This window comes from Peromyscus maniculatus, chromosome X (assembly GCF_049852395.1).
Source record: "Peromyscus maniculatus bairdii isolate BWxNUB_F1_BW_parent chromosome X, HU_Pman_BW_mat_3.1, whole genome shotgun sequence".
Taxonomy (NCBI): Eukaryota; Metazoa; Chordata; class Mammalia; order Rodentia; family Cricetidae; genus Peromyscus; species Peromyscus maniculatus.
Genome location: NC_134875.1, coordinates 113,109,242 through 113,128,677, shown reverse-complemented (window position 1 = coordinate 113,128,677; position 19,436 = coordinate 113,109,242). Strand labels below are relative to the sequence as shown.

Below are 19,436 nucleotides of genomic sequence, written 5' to 3'. Positions count from 1 at the left end.
ATTACACACACACACACACACACACACACACACACACACCACACACACACACACACATCACAGACACCACATACACACACGAATTGAAAATATCTAAAATTTTAAATACTTCTTAGTCCTAAGCATCTCAGATCAGGGTCACTCCTTTGTGAGAAGAAAGCCCTTCATATAGTGACATGGAATGGTAGCCTGAGGAGTCCTCTCACTTTAGGATCTGGAAAATCTCCATGAGGAATGAAATTTTCCTAAGAAACCCAAAAGAACCAGTGCTGTCAAGAGCCCAGGTAGAAGACTGAACATTCTGGGCCCTGTGCTGACAAAGATTAGGGTTGTTTGGGCAACTGAAAGACCAAGGTGAGGGGGACATGAAATTGGAGATCCTGATGAAGTTTCTTGTGGAGTCCGGTGGTTGTCCCCAGGCCTCAGTGGCTGGGGCCACTGTAGTATTCAGCAGTCATGAAGACCGCTGGCTTATACAACAGCTAGCCCTTTGCCCCTTCACAAATTCAGCAGGTCCTCCATTGCATCTCTCCCATTCTTCCTGGCATGTGGGATTCACTGTGCAGTTCTGCTCCCTCACTCAGAGGGGTCACTGTTTCTGCTACTGTGGGCCTTTTCTACTGCTGCTTCTTATTTCCACACAGGCAGCATCCATGTCCCTTACTAACCTGTGTTCCAGCAATCTCCAATAGTTTCCTAGCTGGAGTGCCTAACCTATATAACCCAGTCACAAAGAAGTATTGACTATGTTTCCTGATGGTCACAGACTCACTGCTTCCACAGAGCTGTGTTCCTACCAGCCTCTTCTTTAAACTTATCTTGGAGAAGGGCTGGATGAGGGGCTGGACAGAAAATCAGCTGATAAGCATTCTTAACTATGGTTTAGAATCTTTCCCTTTCTGCATCACAGCCCCCAGCTAGCTTTTTCCCTCTCGGGTGCCTTGTGTACACAGCATGTCTTCCTGAAAGCGATAGGTTTTCTTGTCCCTGTCCCAGAATTTCCGTTTCTTTCTCTTCAGACTTAAGACATGCCAGAAATGGAGGTCTCCACAACATATTCTCACAAGTCTGGATTCTGGCCCCTAACCAAAGCCTTGAGGCCAAATGTGTTTTTTGCATTCATAATTTCAAAGTTTTAGACTGGAAATATGGCATGCTACATAGCACCCCGTAATCAAGGCATATTTCTATAGCCTACATTATGAATATTCATATCAAATGCATTAAACAAAGACCATAAAGAGTCTCATATCAATTCCATTTTGCCTCTGAATGAATTTGTTATAAACTTAGAACAGGTTTAGTTTTCCAACTAAGGATTTGAGAATTATGAACCTGTATTCTTGAACATACATATTGAAAACACAATACATAGAATTTCCCATTCACCTCTGAAGTTATCATAAGCATATATTTAAAGTGAAATATTAGCTCATTGTTTGCCTGCCCATTAATCCATTACCACCAACGTGACTTCTGTCCTTCCTCCATGTCTGTGGAAGTTATCACAAGTGAATTTGATGGTATGGAAGGACAAATCCTGGTACAGCATAAGTTCTCCATCCCAGAACAGCTACACCATCTGGGATAGACAGATGGACATGCCATGGGAAGGCAGCAGGAACCCACAGCAGCTGCTGTTCAGAGAAATAAGACACTCTTAAGAATTCCCTGTGATTTGGCCATGAACTGCGTCATGAATGTCTGATGCACAACCTGTGCTCACTGAGGTGATTCACAAGCAGCCTGAAGAAGAAAATGCTCTTTTTTTTTTTTTTTTGGTTTTTCGAGACAGGGTTTCTCTGTGTAGCTTTGCGCCTTTCCTGGAGCTCACTTGGTAGCCCAGGCTGGCCTCGAACTCACAGAGATCCGCCTGGCTCTGCCTCCCGAGTGCTGGGATTAAAGGCGTGCGCCACCAACGCCCGGCGAAAATGCTCTTTTAAGCTAAAACTTGAAACCAACCATAAAACATGAACTGCCACACGTACTGGACACAGAGCCTCCTCTGTACATTGATGGGGTTGACTTTCAACCCTTTCAAATATTTTCTTCCCCAAAACAGAATGTTAGCGCTAAAATGATGATGAATTCATATGCTCTGTCTATAAATCTATGGTTTGTTACAACAAAATGCAAAGACAAGCAAAAAAATGGGTTTGAGCTGTTGGAGGAAGGCTTTTCTTTGTTGTTCGTTTTGTTTGGGGCTTTTTGGGTACCTCATGTTCCAGACTGGCCTGGAACTTAATATCCTCCAGCCTCAGCCTCCTAAGTGTTGGGACTATAAGTATGTATCACCAGATCCAACTAAGTTTCTGATTTTCTTTCTCTCACTAAGAAAATGTGTTTTTGTTTTGGTTTTGGTTTTGGTTTTTCGAGACAGGGTTTTTCTGTTGTAGCTTTGCACCTTTCCTGGAACTCACTTGGTAGCCCAGGCTGGCCTCGAACTCACAGAGATCCGCCTGCTTCTGCCTCCCGAAAATGTGTTAATATTCTATCTGTGGACTTCTTAAAGAGAAGATATTGTCAGCGCTCTTAAAAGTCTTTGAATGGTAGCTTTGCAAGCTTTAATGTATTTTCTCTTTACCATTGCTTGTATTCTAGAAAATGAAGAAGTCAAGGAAACGACTTTACGAGAGCTTAAAATGCTTCGCACTCTCAAGCAGGAAAACATTGTGGAGCTGAAGGAAGCCTTTCGCCGGAGAGGGAAGCTCTACCTGGTGTTTGAGTATGTTGAGAAAGTAAGTCATGAGTTGCCAGTGTGCAGATTCACATTATTGTTTTGTTTTTGACACTATTGAAGAAAGTAGTATTACTTAGTATGACTTATCAGAGTGTTCATAATCTGAGGGTCTTAAAATGAAAATATCTCCCACAGTCACTAGATGCCCTGAAATAGATTTGGGGATTTTGTACAAAGTAGAAGCATTCAGATGATCTTAAGTTTAAAGATCGTAGTGGGATGGCGTCTGAAGTCGTAGAATCTATGTACAACAAGTGGTTTTCAGATTAGTTTTATTACTATTAAACATGAACAAAAGCTCTGCAGGAGAAATAGGTGAATGGACAGTATGATAAAGGATGGTAGAGGCACACATCAGATCCATGCAAGCACGAGCTGGCTCCTTCACTCAGACCCAGGATGATGAATGACCAAAGCAGAAGCAGTCTTTTGGGAACTGCCAGTCCTCTGGCTTTCTTGAGGGAATTGTAAGGTAAGGCCTGAAGCTGCTGTTAAGATCACTAGTAACACTGTGTAAAGAAGGTTAACTCATTAACGAATGGTTTAATATTGTGATCTAAGGGCAAAAGTTTAGCTGTCTCAGAATTTGTTAGAGAGCAACTGACTGAGCAGTTGCGTTCAGCTGATTACAGTAAGAGAAACTGGAAGCCGAGGAGCCTGTTGAAGGTGTTGCTGCTGTGTGACTGGGTGGTTTCTGAAGATTACATGGGCTGTTACCTAACACAGATGAAAACAGGCTGCTGTTTGCTCTTAGGTCAATTCCCTGATGGGTCTTGTGATGTAAGTGACAAGAAAGCAATGCTTTCAAGAAGACCTGACCTGGGAATGTGACTTTGAGTTCATTCAGCATTTGCAAAGCATTTTTTGAAATAAACCATATAGAAATAGTAATTATTAGCACAATTTAAAATATACAAGACTCATTTTAATATATATTTTATTGAAAAAATTTTTTTACATATATTCTGATCATGAGTTACCCTTCCCCCGACTCCTCCCAGCTCCTCCTCACCTCCCAATCCACCCAACTCCATGCCCCTTCTTTCTCCCTCTTTTTAGAAAACCAACAGGCAAACGACAACAACAAAAATAGAATGTAAAAGAGAAGAAATGCACATACACATACACAAAAACAAGACCCATAAAAACTTAGAATCGGGAGCCACACTGTAGAAGCACAGGAGTAGTAAGACCAAGAATGGCCAAACAAAAGGTCTACAGAAACAGCATTGAGTTTGCTTTGTGTTGGCCATCTACTGCAGGGCACGGGGCCTACCCTTAAGTGTGGTTACTGTACCCAGTGAAGGCTCTGCCATTTTAAATCAGCTATCCTGTTACTTTTCCAAAATCTTTTTTTTTCTGTGTTAGTTTTAGTACTTCCCTATCAAAATAAAACTAAAAATGTTTTGTTTTAAGAAAAATATTGCTGTACTAGGATTATAGAAAAAAACAGATTATGTTTATTTTCTAGTTCTCACAAATTCTTGTGCAGTTTTCAGCTTTCACTGGCAAATAATAAAATTTGACACATCTAGTATTTCAGTCTCTTTATATTTCCGTTGTATTCATGGTGGTGGTTTATGGTAAATTACAATTTAGTATATCAAATAGAGATATCTCTTCTGCATATCTGTTTTCTCTCCGGGAGAAGCAATTTGACATGCCTGAGATCTCTCTGCTCCCAAGTGATAGTGCTGTGACCAGTATTGCAGTCTTCTCACACTGAGGCCTGGGCTTCTTTCCCCACCCCGGTGATTGGAAATTAACCATTCCACCTGCCCACCAGTGACAGTGTCTGGCAATCTACAGTGAGTCTCAGGAGCATAAAGAGAAAGATGTTCGAACAGGATAGGGAGTTGTTAGCTGAGACTCACAATTACAATGCCTTAAACAAAATGGGAATCTCTTTCTTCCTCACAAACATACAAGGGGAGATACACGGGACTGAAGGGCAGCTCTGCTTGTCTTTAGTGTCAACTCCAGCTGTCACATCTGTTAGCTAGTGTATAGTTACATGGTCACACTTGCTGCAAGGCAGAGGAAATGTACTCATCATTCGGAGTATTTAAGTCTGTGGTTGAAAATTGTATTCCCTACAGAGTAAGGAAAAATGGCTGTGAAGAGTGATAGTATCTTCTGCTGCTTAGGAACCTTGAGTGAAACGCGAACTGCGAGATAACCATTATTTCTGTATTATTCAGCCCTCCCATGCCTCCTTGTTCTTGGCATCTCCTACGTATTTCTTAATTAGAAAAAGGCAGTGCGCATAGAGATTTTTAAAAAGCTACAAACATTCTTTCGACATTTTAACTGAAACCATAAATATATATTGAATCCTCTACAGAGGTAGGTTGAGGAGCTTTGCATATTGATCTTCTGATTAAAGTTCTTATTAGTTTTTGTTGCATACAACCTGCTCATAAAGGCATCTTTAAATGGAAGCAAAGGCTCAAACAACTGGAAAGCAATCTCTGTGCAGAACCTGTCAGTATTTATGATTATCAGTTGCCAGCACCTGTTCCTTACCCGTGCTTTGTGCATGTCTGTCACCATTGACTAGACAGTAATGCATTTTGTGGCTCCCTTTTGTTGGGTATTTCCGAAGTATTAAACATGATTTTCATATGCGCAGCAACTCTCTTTTTAAAGGAACATTATTTCAGTGGCTGATAATGATATTTAATTATGTTAAGATTCTTGAGAGCCTTCACAACTTTCATGTGGGTTTTATCTAGTAGTGTTTCTCATGTTGGACAAAGCTGAGCAATGTAAAAATATTTGTTTGGAGCTAGAGTTGTAGCTCAGTGTTAAGAGTGTTTAGCTAGCAATGCAAAAATAAAACAACAATTAACAACAAACCCAATAATGTTAACACAAGTGGCTTGCATCTCAGTTGTTCTTTAAGATAGAAAATGGTACAGCACAAAAAGTGCCTGATGCAGCCTGCACCTCAGCACCCAGTGAGGATGGCCATGGTTCAGATGCATCTCAGCACCCAGTGAGGATGGCCATGGTTCAGATGCATCTCGGCACCCAGTGAGGACAACAATGGTTCAGCTGTAGCATGAATCTTAGAGAGTCTTATTAATAAAATCAAACCCTGGGCCAGGTATTGGGGTCAACGCTGGAAGATCAGAGAAGCAGAACAAGCCACAGCTACCTCACCTCGCCAGTTCCTCAGCTGATCCTGTTTCCTCAGACTGGAAGCCTCTGAGTCCTCATCTAGAATGAATCTCAGCTGAACTGCTGCTCGAAAGCCTGAAAGCTTAACCAGGCCAAATGCTTCTAGTTCCTGGTCTTCACGCCTTCTATACCTTTCTGCTTTCTGCCATCACTCCCTGGGATTAAAGGCTCACTTCTTGGTATTAAAGGCGTGTGTCACCATGCCTGGCTGTTTCCAATGTGGCCTTGAACTCACAGAGATCCAGATGGGTTTCTGCCTCTGGAATGCTGCGATTAAAGGTGTGCACTACCACTGCCTAACCTCTGTTTAATATTGTGGCTGTTTTGTCTCTGACCCCAGATAAGTTTATTAGAGTGTACAATATTTTGGGGAACACAATACCACCACATTCGGCTGCATCTCAGCACCCAGTGAGGACGGCCATGGTTCAGATGCATCTATCTCAGCATGCAGTGAGGATGACCATGGTTCAGATACATCTCAGGACCCAGTGAAGACGGCCATGGTTCAGACACATCTATCTCAGCATGCAGTGAGGATGACCATGGTTCAGATGCATCTCAGGACCCAGTGAAGACGGCCATGGTTCAGATGCATCTATCTCAGTACCCAGTGAGGATAGCCATGGTTCAGATGCATCTCAGCACCCAGTGAAGACGGCCATGGTTCAGATGGCATGTGTGCAGCAGAAGTGCTCTGTGTAGCTTCTTCAGTTGACATGTAGATTCTTAAAAAGACATGTGTCCTGGTTTTATTTATGTTGCTATGACAACATATCCTGGCCAAAAGCAACTTAGAGGAGAAAGGAGTTCATTTTTGCTTATAGGTCCAGGTTATAGTCTGTCAGTGAAGGGAAGTCACAGTAGCAGCTACACAAGAGCTTGAAGCAACTAGTCATATCATATCCACAATCAGGAGCAGAGAGAAATGAATTCATGCATTCTAATGCATAGCTAAGTGCTCAGCCAGCTTTCTGTACTCTTTCTACAGTTCAGAGCCCCAAACCCAGGAATTGTGCCACACACTTTCAGGCTGGGTCTTTCCACATCAATGAAGGCAGTCATGGCAATCCCCTCACAGACCTGCTCACAGGCCATCCAGACTAGGCAATCCCTCATTGAGACTCCCTTCCCATTGTGCCAACTTAACAATCAAAACTTAATTATTACAACATGTACAATAAGATTTCATAAAAGCGCCGGGCGGTGGTGGCATGCACCTTTAATCCCAGCACTAGGGAGACAGAGCCAAGCGGATCTCTGTGAGTTCAAGGCCAGCCTGGACTACAGAGTAAGTTCAAGGAAAGACGCAAAGCTACACAGAGAAACCCTGTCTTGAAAAACCAAAAAAAAAAAAAAAAAAAAAAAAAAAGATTTCATAAAAGCAATGCTTTTCTACTGCTTCATCAAGGGCATCTTTAGCTAATTGCTCTTTTGTTCTTTATTTAATGTAATGGCAAGGGTCATTTGGATTCAGAATTCCATTGTCTTGATTCCTGTTAGTAGTGTTCCAGCAACTACCCATTGTTGCTGTGTACCATTAGTGTACATGCCAATAGTGAAAAAGGCAAACATCTGAGCATGTGATGAAGATGATGTGACTTCATGAGCCTATGAGCGGCATCTGTGCCTCTGTGTATCCCCAGGTTACCCTCTGTAAGCTGCTTCTCTCTTTGGGTACCTTCCCACATAGGCTAAGGTTATACTGTGCGCCCTGTTGATGTGTTTCGCAGAACAGATGGAGAACGTGGTTAATGTGGTAATGCAATGGAGACTGGAGACTGGCTAAGTGAAGTTTTGCCTTAGTATTTCTGGTGTTTGGGGAAACAGGGTATCACTATGTAATGTCTTCTAAATGCTGGGGTGACAGATATGTACCACAATACCTGACTTACCAGAAAATTTTGCATGAACCTTATGCAAAATAGTCTCTGACTCCAGATTGACGGTTTTGAATTGTTTGGGGATTGTGTGTTTTTTAACAATATTTTCTCCTTTAAAAATTTTCATTTATGTGTGTATGTGTGGGGGCACAGTGCATATATCAAGGCCAAAGGACAATTTTGTGGAGTTAGTTGTCACCTTCCACCTTTATGTGAGTTTCAGGATCAAATTTAGGTTGTCAGATTTGCATCAATTAGGCAGCAAGTGTCTTTACCTGCTGAGTTATCCCACTGACCCTCAATGGAATTTTCTAGCCTGTTTCAATTTTTATACCAAATGTATAAATCTAATCATTCTTCTCTCTCACTCACCCCCCTGTTGTTGGTTTTTTACTCTTTAGGGGGACCCACCACCCAGCTCCCAAATAAATCACACACAGAGGCTTATACTTAATTATGAATGCCCAGCTTTAGCTTGACTTGTTTCTAGCCAGCTTTTCTTAACTTATCCCATCTATCTTTTGCCTTTGGGCTTTTACCTTTCTCTATTTCTGTATACCTTTTATTATTTCTTACTACGTGTCTGGCTGTATAGCTGGGTGACTGTTGGAGTCCTCCTTCTCTCTGCCTGCCAGCCCCACCTATCCTTTCTCCCTCCTGCCTCGCTATTGACCATTCAGCTCTTTATTAGACAATCTGTGTTTTAGGCAGACACAGTAACACAGCTTCACAGAGTTAAACAAATGCAACATAAACAAATTAACACACCTTAACATAATAGTCTAAAATACCTCCCTTCCCCTTTCTCTCTCCCTCCCCCCTCTCAGTATTAGAGGCAGCAGTAAGGAGTAAAAAAAAATTAATTTCTCTTAAAGGAAAACTTATATTCAATGCTCAATCCTGATCCATCACAAACTAAGCTGTATATTAAATGCAAAGCAAAAAAATGTATGTTGGATGAATCTTTATCTAAGGTGCTATAGATTATTAGTACATAATTGATAGGCTTGCCTAATTTTGAAGATGAATGGCTCTGTATTTACTTTTAGAATATGCTTGAATTGCTGGAAGAAATGCCAAATGGAGTTCCACCTGAAAAAGTGAAAAGCTATATCTACCAACTAATCAAAGCTATTCACTGGTGCCACAAGAATGACATTGTCCATAGAGGTGAGTATAGGACTTTTGAAATGATAACATACTAAATAAAGCAGCTAAAGTTCAAGATTTACTGTCTTAAGAATACTTCTATTTAAGTTAAACATATTTTGAATGTAAAGATATGAGAAGCCCTTTGCTCTTCAAGTCTCCCTCTCTACCCACCAAAGGACAGCATACAGGTTTATTTGGATATTGTGGTGATATCTCTATTTGTATAACCAAGTCTGCTATGACTGTAGCAATACCAGTGAGTCAGCAGATGGACAATTTCTATAGCCTTTGTGTCTTACGATTAGACCAAGTAATATGAATCAACTCAAAAGCAGGCTTTATAAGTGGTCTTATGTCACTGACCCTCCAGTAGAGCTTTCCTTTCATTCTGTCTTAGATCAGTAATCTCTAGTCTATAGCTTCACCTCCTGACTTCTGCCCCCTGTTGGTGGAAAGTGCCCCTTGTCTCTAGGTTGAAGGTATAAATGATCTTGTAGGGGCCATGATTATACTTCTCTAAACTATATCATTTTCCTTAACACCACAAAGTCCGTGATTTCAGTAATAAGGAAAATGATTTGCTTGTTGTCATTTTGACTAATTATTCTAATAATCTCACACTGGAAAGTTTATAGCAGTGGGATACAATTTGATATAATAATGAAGCTAAAATGCTTATCAGAAAATGTTGACATATGTACTTGTCTTTGTGTTATCATCATCATCATCATTATTTTATACTAAATTTATCTGCACAAATGTGCAAGGATAATCACCTTTATAGTCTCACTTTTAAGAGTAGCTGAAAGGTATTATGAAGATTTCCAGCTTCTACTCTTTGACTCTTATAGTAGTCACCCTGTTATCAAGATTCTATATGTCATGGATAAACCCCCGGGCAACTGACCATCTAGTGTCTTAGGTAATGGTTCTAAAAACAGCCTGTGTTACACTTTAGGATGTTAATGAGGAGCCGAGTTAAGTGTATTTCCATTGACTGTGATTTGATTAAATGGTAGGAAATAAGGTTTCTGAGCTAGGGTTGTAAATAATAGAGTACTTGACTAGCATGCATACTTTGGTTCAGACTCCAGGATTTGAAAACACAGGCCCATGACTGTGAAATCTTTAGATCCCACTACCTCTGTACTCACCTCATTTTTACCTCCACTATGTAATATAGATGGTAACTACTGTACTCTTAAAAATGTTGTAGCTGGGCATGTTGGTATATACCTGTGTTCTCAGCATTTGGGCAGTAGAGACGGGAGGATTGGGAATTCAATGTCATCTTTGACTATATAAGAGTTGGAAGCCAGTAGGAGATATATGAAACCCTATGTCAACAAATAAAATTGTGAGATGCCTCTCCGTGGAATAGTTCCATTTCATTTTCTGAAAATTTCTGCTCCTCAACTCCTATTACATCTTTACATGACCTATTGGGGGGGAAATGGAAATCTTACCTTGTCTGTTAGTTGTGATCCACATGGGAAAACTAAATAGGTATGTGAATATAGGAATTATACAGAGAACCTTTTTTATAGTTTTCTTCCAGTAAATATTATACTGTTTAACTACTGGTGTGTAGATTTTTAAAGATAGCATGTAGATAGAGACATTTTAGGTTCAGTCTCCAAAAATTTGTATTAACTCTTTATGAAGCAAAAATAGTTTCTTGAAGTATATTGGCCTAAATTTATTCATTTAAAAATTTCTTACAGAATTAAGATGTGTCCTCAACCTAAGCTTCTAGGTTCAATCCTTACCAGAGAAAGGGAAAGAGATAAGTTTTTGGTTTTTTAGGAATCTTCATGGTAATTGTGGTCTGCATGTCTCAAAAAGAAATTAACTGTTCCCTCAATCAAGATATTTCTTTCTTTGCTCTCCCTCTGTCCCTCCCCCAACTCGACTGTCCCTTTTCCTCATGTTCTCTTGCCACCTCCCCTTACCACCACCACCCCCAACTCCCAATTTACTCAGGAGATCTTATCTATTTCCTCTTTACAGAGTTAGGGAGAAACCTGGTACTAGGGAAATTCCCAGGAACCCACAAGGATGACCCTAGCTAAGACTCCAAGCAATAGTGGAGAGGATGCCTGAACTGGCCTTGCCCTGTAATCAGATCGATGACTACCCTAATTGTCATCATAGAACCTCCATCCAGTAACTGATAGAAGCAGAGGCAGAGATCCACAGCCAAGCATGGGGCTGAGCTCCTGGAGTCCAGATGAAGAGAGGGAGGGGGGATTATATGAACAAAGGGTCAAGATCATGGTGGGGAAACCCACAGAGACAGCTGACCTGAGCTAGTGGGAGCTCACTGACTCTAGACTGACAGCTGGGGAGCCTGCATGGGACCAAGCTAGGCCCTCTGCATATAGGTGACAGTTGTGTGACTTGGGAAGTATGTGGGGCCCTGAATAGGATTTATCCCTGGTTCATGAACTGGCTTTTTGGAGCCCATTCTCTATGGTGGGATGCCTTGCTAGGCCTTAATGAAGGGGGAGGGCCTTGTCCTGCCTCATCTTGTTATGCCAGGCTTTGTTGACTGCCATGGGAGGCCTTACCCTCTCTAAGGAGTGGGGGGAGGTGAGAGGTGAGCAGGAGGAGGAGAGGGAGGGGGAACTGTGGTCGGTATGTAAAATGGAAAAAAATCTTTTAAATATAATTTTAGAAATGAAATTAATCGAAAGGTGTATATAACAGCATAAAATGTCTTCTTTACACTGCCCAGTTTTCTGGTCGAATCCTGCTTAGATGGTTTCAGATGGATGCCATTGCAGCATTGTAAGTGTTGGTCAGCAGAAAAGAGAACATTTTCACTTCCTGTTTTTTAATCTTGATATTCTAGATATAAAGCCTGAAAATCTCTTAATCAGCCACAACGATGTCCTGAAACTATGCGACTTCGGTGAGTTAAAAAGAAACCAAGCCCCAATATTGAGAGGGTTAATTTAATATACTACATGGGTAGCTTTTAAAGGTATATTATAAGTAATCTTATATTTTGATTTAAATTAGTAGGAGAGCATTCAGTTGGGTCATGTGCTAACAGTTGACAGCTGGGATAGCGTTGCTTTCCCTTTGTTATATGTTATATTGTGTACAATTTTAACAAATTATGCAGTTATTTGTTTAATGGCAATTAGTTTGAAGCAAATACTTGCTTGTCACATAAGAGTAATGTACTAAGTATCCCAGTGCCAAATGACCCCAGAATTAGAGTGTTCTTTAAACCATCAGTATAGATTCCTGGTTAGAGTAGGGTAAAATGATTTGTATATTGATAGAAATTGTTCTACAGTTAGTCATAACCATTAGATAAATACTCATATCTATTCACACTTATGTATGGGATACATACAGTGGTTGTACACATTTTTAGAACACATCCATTTATTCCTGTTAAATGTTTAATGAATGAAATGGGTAATTGGTGTACAATACTCTTATTTCTCAAATATATGGGAAGGCTTCAAAAATTTATACTCCTAGTGAAAATCTGTATTGTTTCCCATGTGGATAATTCTGTTAAATATTTTAAATAATATACAAAAGTTTTAAAATCCTGAGTTAATAGTGCTTAGGGCATGGCTCGATAAAATGTCAGAAAGGAGCATTTACAAAAAGAAGCAGACAGGTAAAATTTTTTAGTTATCTTTAATACTTAACAGTTGATTTAAATACTTAAATTATTGTTTTATTCTGAAAGAGGTTCTCATGTATCCCAGGCTGACCTCCAACTCACTATGTAGCTAAGGATGGCCCTGAACTTCTGATCTACCTGCCTCCACCTCTTGAGTGTTGGGATTATAAACATGTGCCACCATACCCAGTTTATGCAATGTTAGGCGTAGAACCCAGGGATTCCAGCATGCTAGGCAGACTACCAACTGAATGTATTCCCAGCCCCAGGAGGTCACCTTTGAAATGATCCTTTTACCTGATCTACATTGTAGAACATGGCAACTCTTTAAATATTATTGGGAGCTGGAGAGATGGCTCAGTGATTAAGAGCACTTATTGCTCTTGAAAAGACCTGGGTTCAGTACCCAGTACCCACAAAGCAGCTCAGGACTGCCTGTGACTCCAGTTCAAGGGATCTGACTTCCCTCTTCTGGCCTCAACTGGCTTCCAGGAATATTGTCTGTGAGTTCCCATCTGTAATTATGATTACCTCCTAAAGTGTCAGCAGACTCTCTGTCCCCCAGACACAATTTTCTATGCCTCTGTGATTCTACATTAAGGTCCAGGGTGACTGAAGATTATAAAACAGGTATAAATACAAAAGAAATGCCTGCAGAATGGTTAATAATAGGAAAAGAGGATTGTTTCTCTAGCATTACTGCTTTAAAAAGTGGTCAGCATTCCGTGTGGCATCCTATGTCCTGTGGGTCCCATCGAGGACTTCCTAATTAATTGCCTTCCCTAGCAGAGAGCAACTCCTTTGTCTGACTTGAATTGCACATAGGTATCCAGCAACTGCCTCAGTAAAAAGAATTGATTAGGTGAAGTTGGGGGCTTTGTCATTGCTGTTGTTTCCTTCTTTTTTTTTTTTAACTGTTTCACTTTAAGAAACACTAATTTTTGCTTCTCAGACTGACATAAACCTTAATTTCTACTCCAGTTTTCATATTTTAGTTCTCTATAACCCTGGTGGTGAACCTCTATTGCATCTGGTGAATTAGATGGGTAATTAATTTAGCCTACTGCTTCATTGTTTGGTCCTAACCCTTTGGAAAAAGTGGGGGACAAAAGCAATGCTAGCATCTATGAGGTAATTAAGATACCCCTAAGTCACTTCTACAACATTAAGGGCTAAGAGTAATTTTCAGCCTACTTGTGTCTATCTGTGCCAACTGTTAATTGTTTACTTAATGACTGGAACTGCTCAGCAACAGTAAATACACACCACTATGGGCATCTTACATAGCAGAATTAATGCTCGTGTACTTTGACTTCTGGCCCTAGTGAGCAGACAATTTTAAATTGAAAATCTTAGGAGAGTCTATTTGAAAATATGGCTCCAAACGCTTATGAAAACACAGGGTGCATTTAAAAACATGAATCTCTTTAGCACAGAAAAAAGACTGAGTCGATAGCAAATTCATCATGTACTTAAACATGAGCACTATTAACTATTTCAAATAAAGATGTTCTTAATAAGCAGTCCATTTATGTTAGTCATTATGTTCTTTTGGTATTCTTTGAAAGTATTACTAGAGGTGAACTATTTTGCCAACGGGAAATTGTTATTCTTTCAGGTTTTGCTCGGAATCTCTCTGAAGGCAATAATGCGAATTACACAGAGTATGTGGCTACAAGGTGGTACCGGTCACCAGAGCTATTGCTTGGGTAAGTTCCTTTTTTAAATAGAGTGGCGCATACACGTTGGTTCTTTCTTTATCATTTGTATTGGGATCACTTATGGAAAATAAAAACTTGGGTTACTTAAATATATTGGTTGCATATTCACTGTAAAAAAAAAAAAAAGACACCTAAGAACTTGATGCTAAGAAACAAGCTTCATTTTATTTATCACAGTTCTGAGTACCTGTAACTTGAGAGCTGAGTGGAGTGACCTCTCTTGGAGTCACTCTGATGGTACCTAGTTAGCTGGCAGATGGAGTAGGAACTAGTTGATGTAGAGAGCTTTGGCTGGTATCTGATAGACCTTTTGTTTTTCTCCTTGTGTGTGTCAGGGGAGGGGGTGTATGTGCATGTAGAGGCCAGAATGTCATTCTTCAGGCATCCAGTCACTTTTGTGAGGCAAGGTCTTTCACCGGCCTCTAATTCATCAGTTGGGCTCGGTTGCCTGGACAGTGAACCCCAGGGATCCTGCTGCCTCTGCCTTTCCAATGCTTGGATTACAAGTGTGTACCACCATACCTGGCGTTTTTATGTGTATTCTAGTGACTGAACTCAGATCCTTAGTTTTTGCAAGGCAGGAACTTTACCAACTGAGCTATTCTCTTTTCCCCTGGCAAAGCATCATGTATTCATCCGGACTTATCTTTCGGTAAGCTAGTCCAAGTTTCTAATGTGATAGGACAATTATGTGCAGCATGAAGTACAGCCATAAAGCAGAGGTGCTTTCCAAGGCCCTGTTTGTACAGCATTTGCCTTGTTGACCAAACCCTAGTTCAAAGTGTGGAGAAATAAATCCTACCTCTTGATAGAAGATAATGATATTAAAGATGACTTACAAGGGGATGGTTTGACAGTCTCTTTTATCTGTTGACACATTAGACACATACTTGAGTTTACATTCAGCCACTTAGCTAGACATGAGGTGAATACTGAACCAATTTTCAGTTTTCTTCTGAACAATGTAAATCTTGTTTGATGATAAATGGTTATGCACATTTAGACCTGCATTGCTGATTCTTTTCAGCCTCATTTCCACATTCATCCACTTTACCCACCTTTCCACTTTTAGTGTCCTGTCATTCATCTGATAGTACCAGAAAATCTTCTAAAAAGTTTCTTTTTTGTACGTGTTAACTTTACAGCCAAGAGGGAGCCTGAAGTCTGTATCTCCATCACATAGTTTCATTAAGAATTTTCTGCCTACCCTAGCTGTAGTGTTTTCTCATTTTTCTTAACCAGAGTTCCTTCTTTGGAACCCAGTAACAGAGAAAGAAAACACTCTAACAATTAAAATTAGCCATGTTGGTAAATAATGAAAACTACACAAATTGTAGGTTTTACCACATTTCTTGCATGTCACATATATGTGTCTGGGGGAATATGAGAAATTTAATTCCTAAAAGATACCTTTTATGTAATAGCGATGTAAATTTCTGTAGTTCTTCTGGATAGCACTAGTGACTATATGTACTACTCATGGAGAGTTTATTGGATGTTAACTATTCATTTTCTAATGTTTACCAGCCACTGTCTGATGCAATTCTTGATTTATTGCTGATCTAAGGGTCAATAAAAATTACTGATGTTTTAAAAATCTTTATTATTCTCTTAAATCAAAAGCTTGATTTATCCTGCAAAGCAAATTATGGTTAGTCCCCATATTGTCCCATCATTTGAATGGACCAAGTTATAGACTTCTGTGTTAATTTGTGTGTGCATCTGTGTGTGTGTGCACGCCACCGTGAGTGCATATGGAAAGGTCAGGGATTGACATTGGGTGTCTTCCTATGTTGTTCTTGTTTCTTTGAGACAGGGTCTTTTGGTTCATTTGGTTGGCTGGCCAGTGAGCCCCCAGGATCCTTTTGTCTCTGCTTCCCAGTGCTGGCATTACAAACATTCACTGCTGCCCCCAGATGTTTATGTGGGTGCTAGGGATCACAACTCGTGTTCTCATGCTTACTTAGCGAGCACTTTACCCACTGTGCCATCGGCTCAGCTTCTTGTGCTTATTTTTGATCTTGGACTTAGGATTGTTTTTCTTTGTATCCATCTGCATTTCTCCTGAGTGCCTTTGTGGATCACTGGACTGTATTATACTCTTTTGAGGGATTTGTAATTTGAATTTACAGGACACTATTTGCCAATGAAGAGTAGGAAGTAGATCATTCTTTGAACTGCAAGCAAGAGCCCAAGTATGGCAGAAGTCTTTAAAATGTGATTTTCATCTATAAAATAGACCTGCGGAATGTATTGTGAGGATAGCTTTATTGTGAATCTTGTAGAGAACGTTTGTTCTCTAATGGTACCCATTGGAAAACTGACGTTATCTTTAGATATGTTTGATAGTTGCTAAAATTAGATGAGCACAGCACAGCCAACTTGAGCTCAGTTGAATTGATTGTCATGTTCTAGTTTAAGTACCATACTATTTCTGTAAAAATTTCATTGAAATCACTTGGTATTTGGTTTTATATTAAGAGTCTACGTGTTTATACATTCCAAGGACTTTGTCCTTGATATCCAAAATAGTTTCAGCTGCATAAAGTATTCAAATTAGATGATAGGATTAAAATAGCTTGTCATAAGCATGAGCTTTTTCCATAGGTTTCTCAATCTAGTACCATATGACAGGTTTTCTTTATCTCAAATAGTATTTTTAAAATCAATATGATTAATTGCCCAGAAAGCTACCAAAAATGTCTAAATGAGCTTTCCTCATAGTTTTAGATTTTTTGTGTGTGAGAAGGAAATGAGATAAATGAAATACTGAGTTATTGTTACAGTAACTTACATTAACCTAAATATATTCTGTATGCTAATAGTGCTTTAGTTTAAATTTTTATATTATTATTATGGCATTCTAGAATTTCATTTGAAATTATTTTTCACATATCTTATTTTGGCTTTCCCTTTTTAAGGCTTGGATTATTTATGTTTGAAACTGTACATATAGTTTTTGTTTAATCTGTCATAAATAACTTATTTTAGGCTTTAGGTACCAAGCTATAAGGCCTTAGATTTTCATTTATGGCCTCCATTTGTAGCAAACTCTCTTTGTAAAGCTCTCTCTCTAGTGATTTAGGTCCTAAAAGAGAGCTACAAACCCTTAAGTACATGAAAACATTATGTGAAGCCAGGTGGGGGTGGCGTATGCCTTTAATCCCGGCACTTGGGAAGCAGAGCCAGGCGGATCTCTGTGAGTTTGAAGACAGCCTGGTCTACAGAACAAGATTCAGGACAAGCACTAAAACTACACAGAGAAACTCTGTCTTGAAAAACCAAAGAAAAAGAAAAAGAAGAAAAGAAAAGAAAAACGAGAGAAGTAACTATCAGAATGCCTTATATAAAATAGTTATATTCACATAACTCATCTTAGCTGTTGGAAATTGTGATACTGAGCAATCAGAAGTGAAATGACATTCAGTATTTGTTTAAGGTACATAAGGCAATGGCACATTCTACCAGACTAAAGCTTAAAGTATCATTATTTGAAAATATTTCTTGGGAACATTTCATTCCCTAAGTGAGGTGTTCTCACCCACTGTGTACACTACATTAGGGTTTATTAAAGCCATTTGTGTCAAGATAGACACAGATTTCAAATCAGTATATACTAACTCAATTGTGTTTAAATTGATTTCTTTTTGAGGGTGGGTTATAGACTTGTGTTCAGAGTTTTTATGTAGATAGCTCTAATTCCTTATTTCTAGTCTTATGTTTGCCAGTGGCCCTTTTAAATTCCTTAAGTACATGCATATTTTAAATCATAAATTGGTCCAAAATAAGTTGAGAATTATTAAACCATTTTGTGTCTTTGGTTGCTAAGCTCGTCTCTTCTTTTGCTTTTCAGAGCTCCCTATGGAAAATCTGTGGACATGTGGTCAGTGGGCTGTATTCTTGGGGAGCTGAGTGATGGACAGCCCTTATTTCCTGGAGAAAGTGAAATTGACCAACTCTTTACTATTCAGAAGGTGCTAGGACCACTTCCATCTGAGCAGATGAAGCTCTTCTATAGTAATCCTCGTTTCCATGGGCTCCGGGTAAGAGGCTTTGCTAAAATCCAAAATGGAATCAGTCTGGCAGTATTTCACATGCTGTTCATTGCATAATGGATTTCTAAGCTATACATTGCATACTCTTCCCTTCCCATCACAGTGTTTTTAATTCTCACTGTAATATTTTATTTCTGAATCTTAAATAGTAATTGTGAAATTTAAAAATAGCCACAATTGGAAAGCAGGAGCTGCTAATGTCTTTTTTTCTAATCTGTAAAGTTGGGTTTTTCAAAATCTTTTTAGTATGTATATTATTATATTCCAAACCTTTATCTCATACTGTCTCTTTATTCAAAATATTAAGCATCTCAAAAAGATAGAAATGTGCTGCTGTTTACTTAGGTGAATGTATTTGTGATGACTTGAAGATGGCCAGGAATACTTGCATCCTACATATTTAGAGGGACTGCTCCACAGATATTTCTTATACATTGACAGTGGAACATTAAATCTCTGTAGAAGTCTGACTTGGACAGATTTTCTTAGACTTGCTACCTTAGTGAAAGACTTGTTTGCTGAAAATATAATGGAAACCATTTTCAAAACCATGAACTTTGCCCAAATGAGGAACTGCCCGAGTTACCTCATCAGAATGAGAATGACAAGTGATTTACAGACTATTCCTTATTTCCATCTACCCCAAAAGCAGCCAGTGTGTCAATTTGTAGTCATTGTAGAAACTATTAAACAATTTCATCGTACCTAGTCTTTTCTTTTCTTTTCCAGTACAAATGTATAATTCTTAAACCATGCTATTATGATTTTTTAAGTATTTTTTTTTATTCTTTGAAAACGTTGTATATTCATACAATATATTTCAATCATGTCCAACCACCATTACCTCCCTCCAACTTGCCCTAGGGTCTCCCTACCTCACCTCCCTCTAGACTTCGTGTCCTGTGTTATTTTCGTCCTTGTTGTTGTTGATAACCATGTGAGTCCAGTTGGTACTTCCCATGTGTGTGTGAGTGACTTACTAGCAGATATGTCCCCGAAGGAAAATGACTCTGCTTCCCTTCGCAACCATCACCTATCCTGGTATGACAAGTT

At 39.4% G+C, this 19,436-nt stretch overlaps 1 protein-coding gene across 21 annotated transcripts in view; it reads left to right on the top strand.

The window, feature by feature from the left end:
- The window catches only part of Cdkl5 (cyclin dependent kinase like 5), a 201,750-nt gene that overhangs the window by 119,002 nt on the left and 63,312 nt on the right, over window positions 1-19,436 (top strand). For all 21 annotated transcript variants that reach the window (XR_013048080.1, XR_013048081.1, XR_013048078.1 and 18 more), the window contains 5 exons: window positions 2,602-2,738; window positions 8,856-8,976; window positions 11,813-11,872; window positions 14,226-14,316; window positions 18,182-18,371. Coding sequence is in view for 11 of the 21 variants with exons in the window: in XM_076562120.1 (XP_076418235.1) it covers window positions 2,602-2,738; window positions 8,856-8,976; window positions 11,813-11,872; window positions 14,226-14,316; window positions 18,182-18,371 (599 nt within the window). In the remaining 10 variants the exon portion in view is untranslated. The remainder of the gene's footprint in view (window positions 1-2,601; window positions 2,739-8,855; window positions 8,977-11,812; window positions 11,873-14,225; window positions 14,317-18,181; window positions 18,372-19,436) is intronic.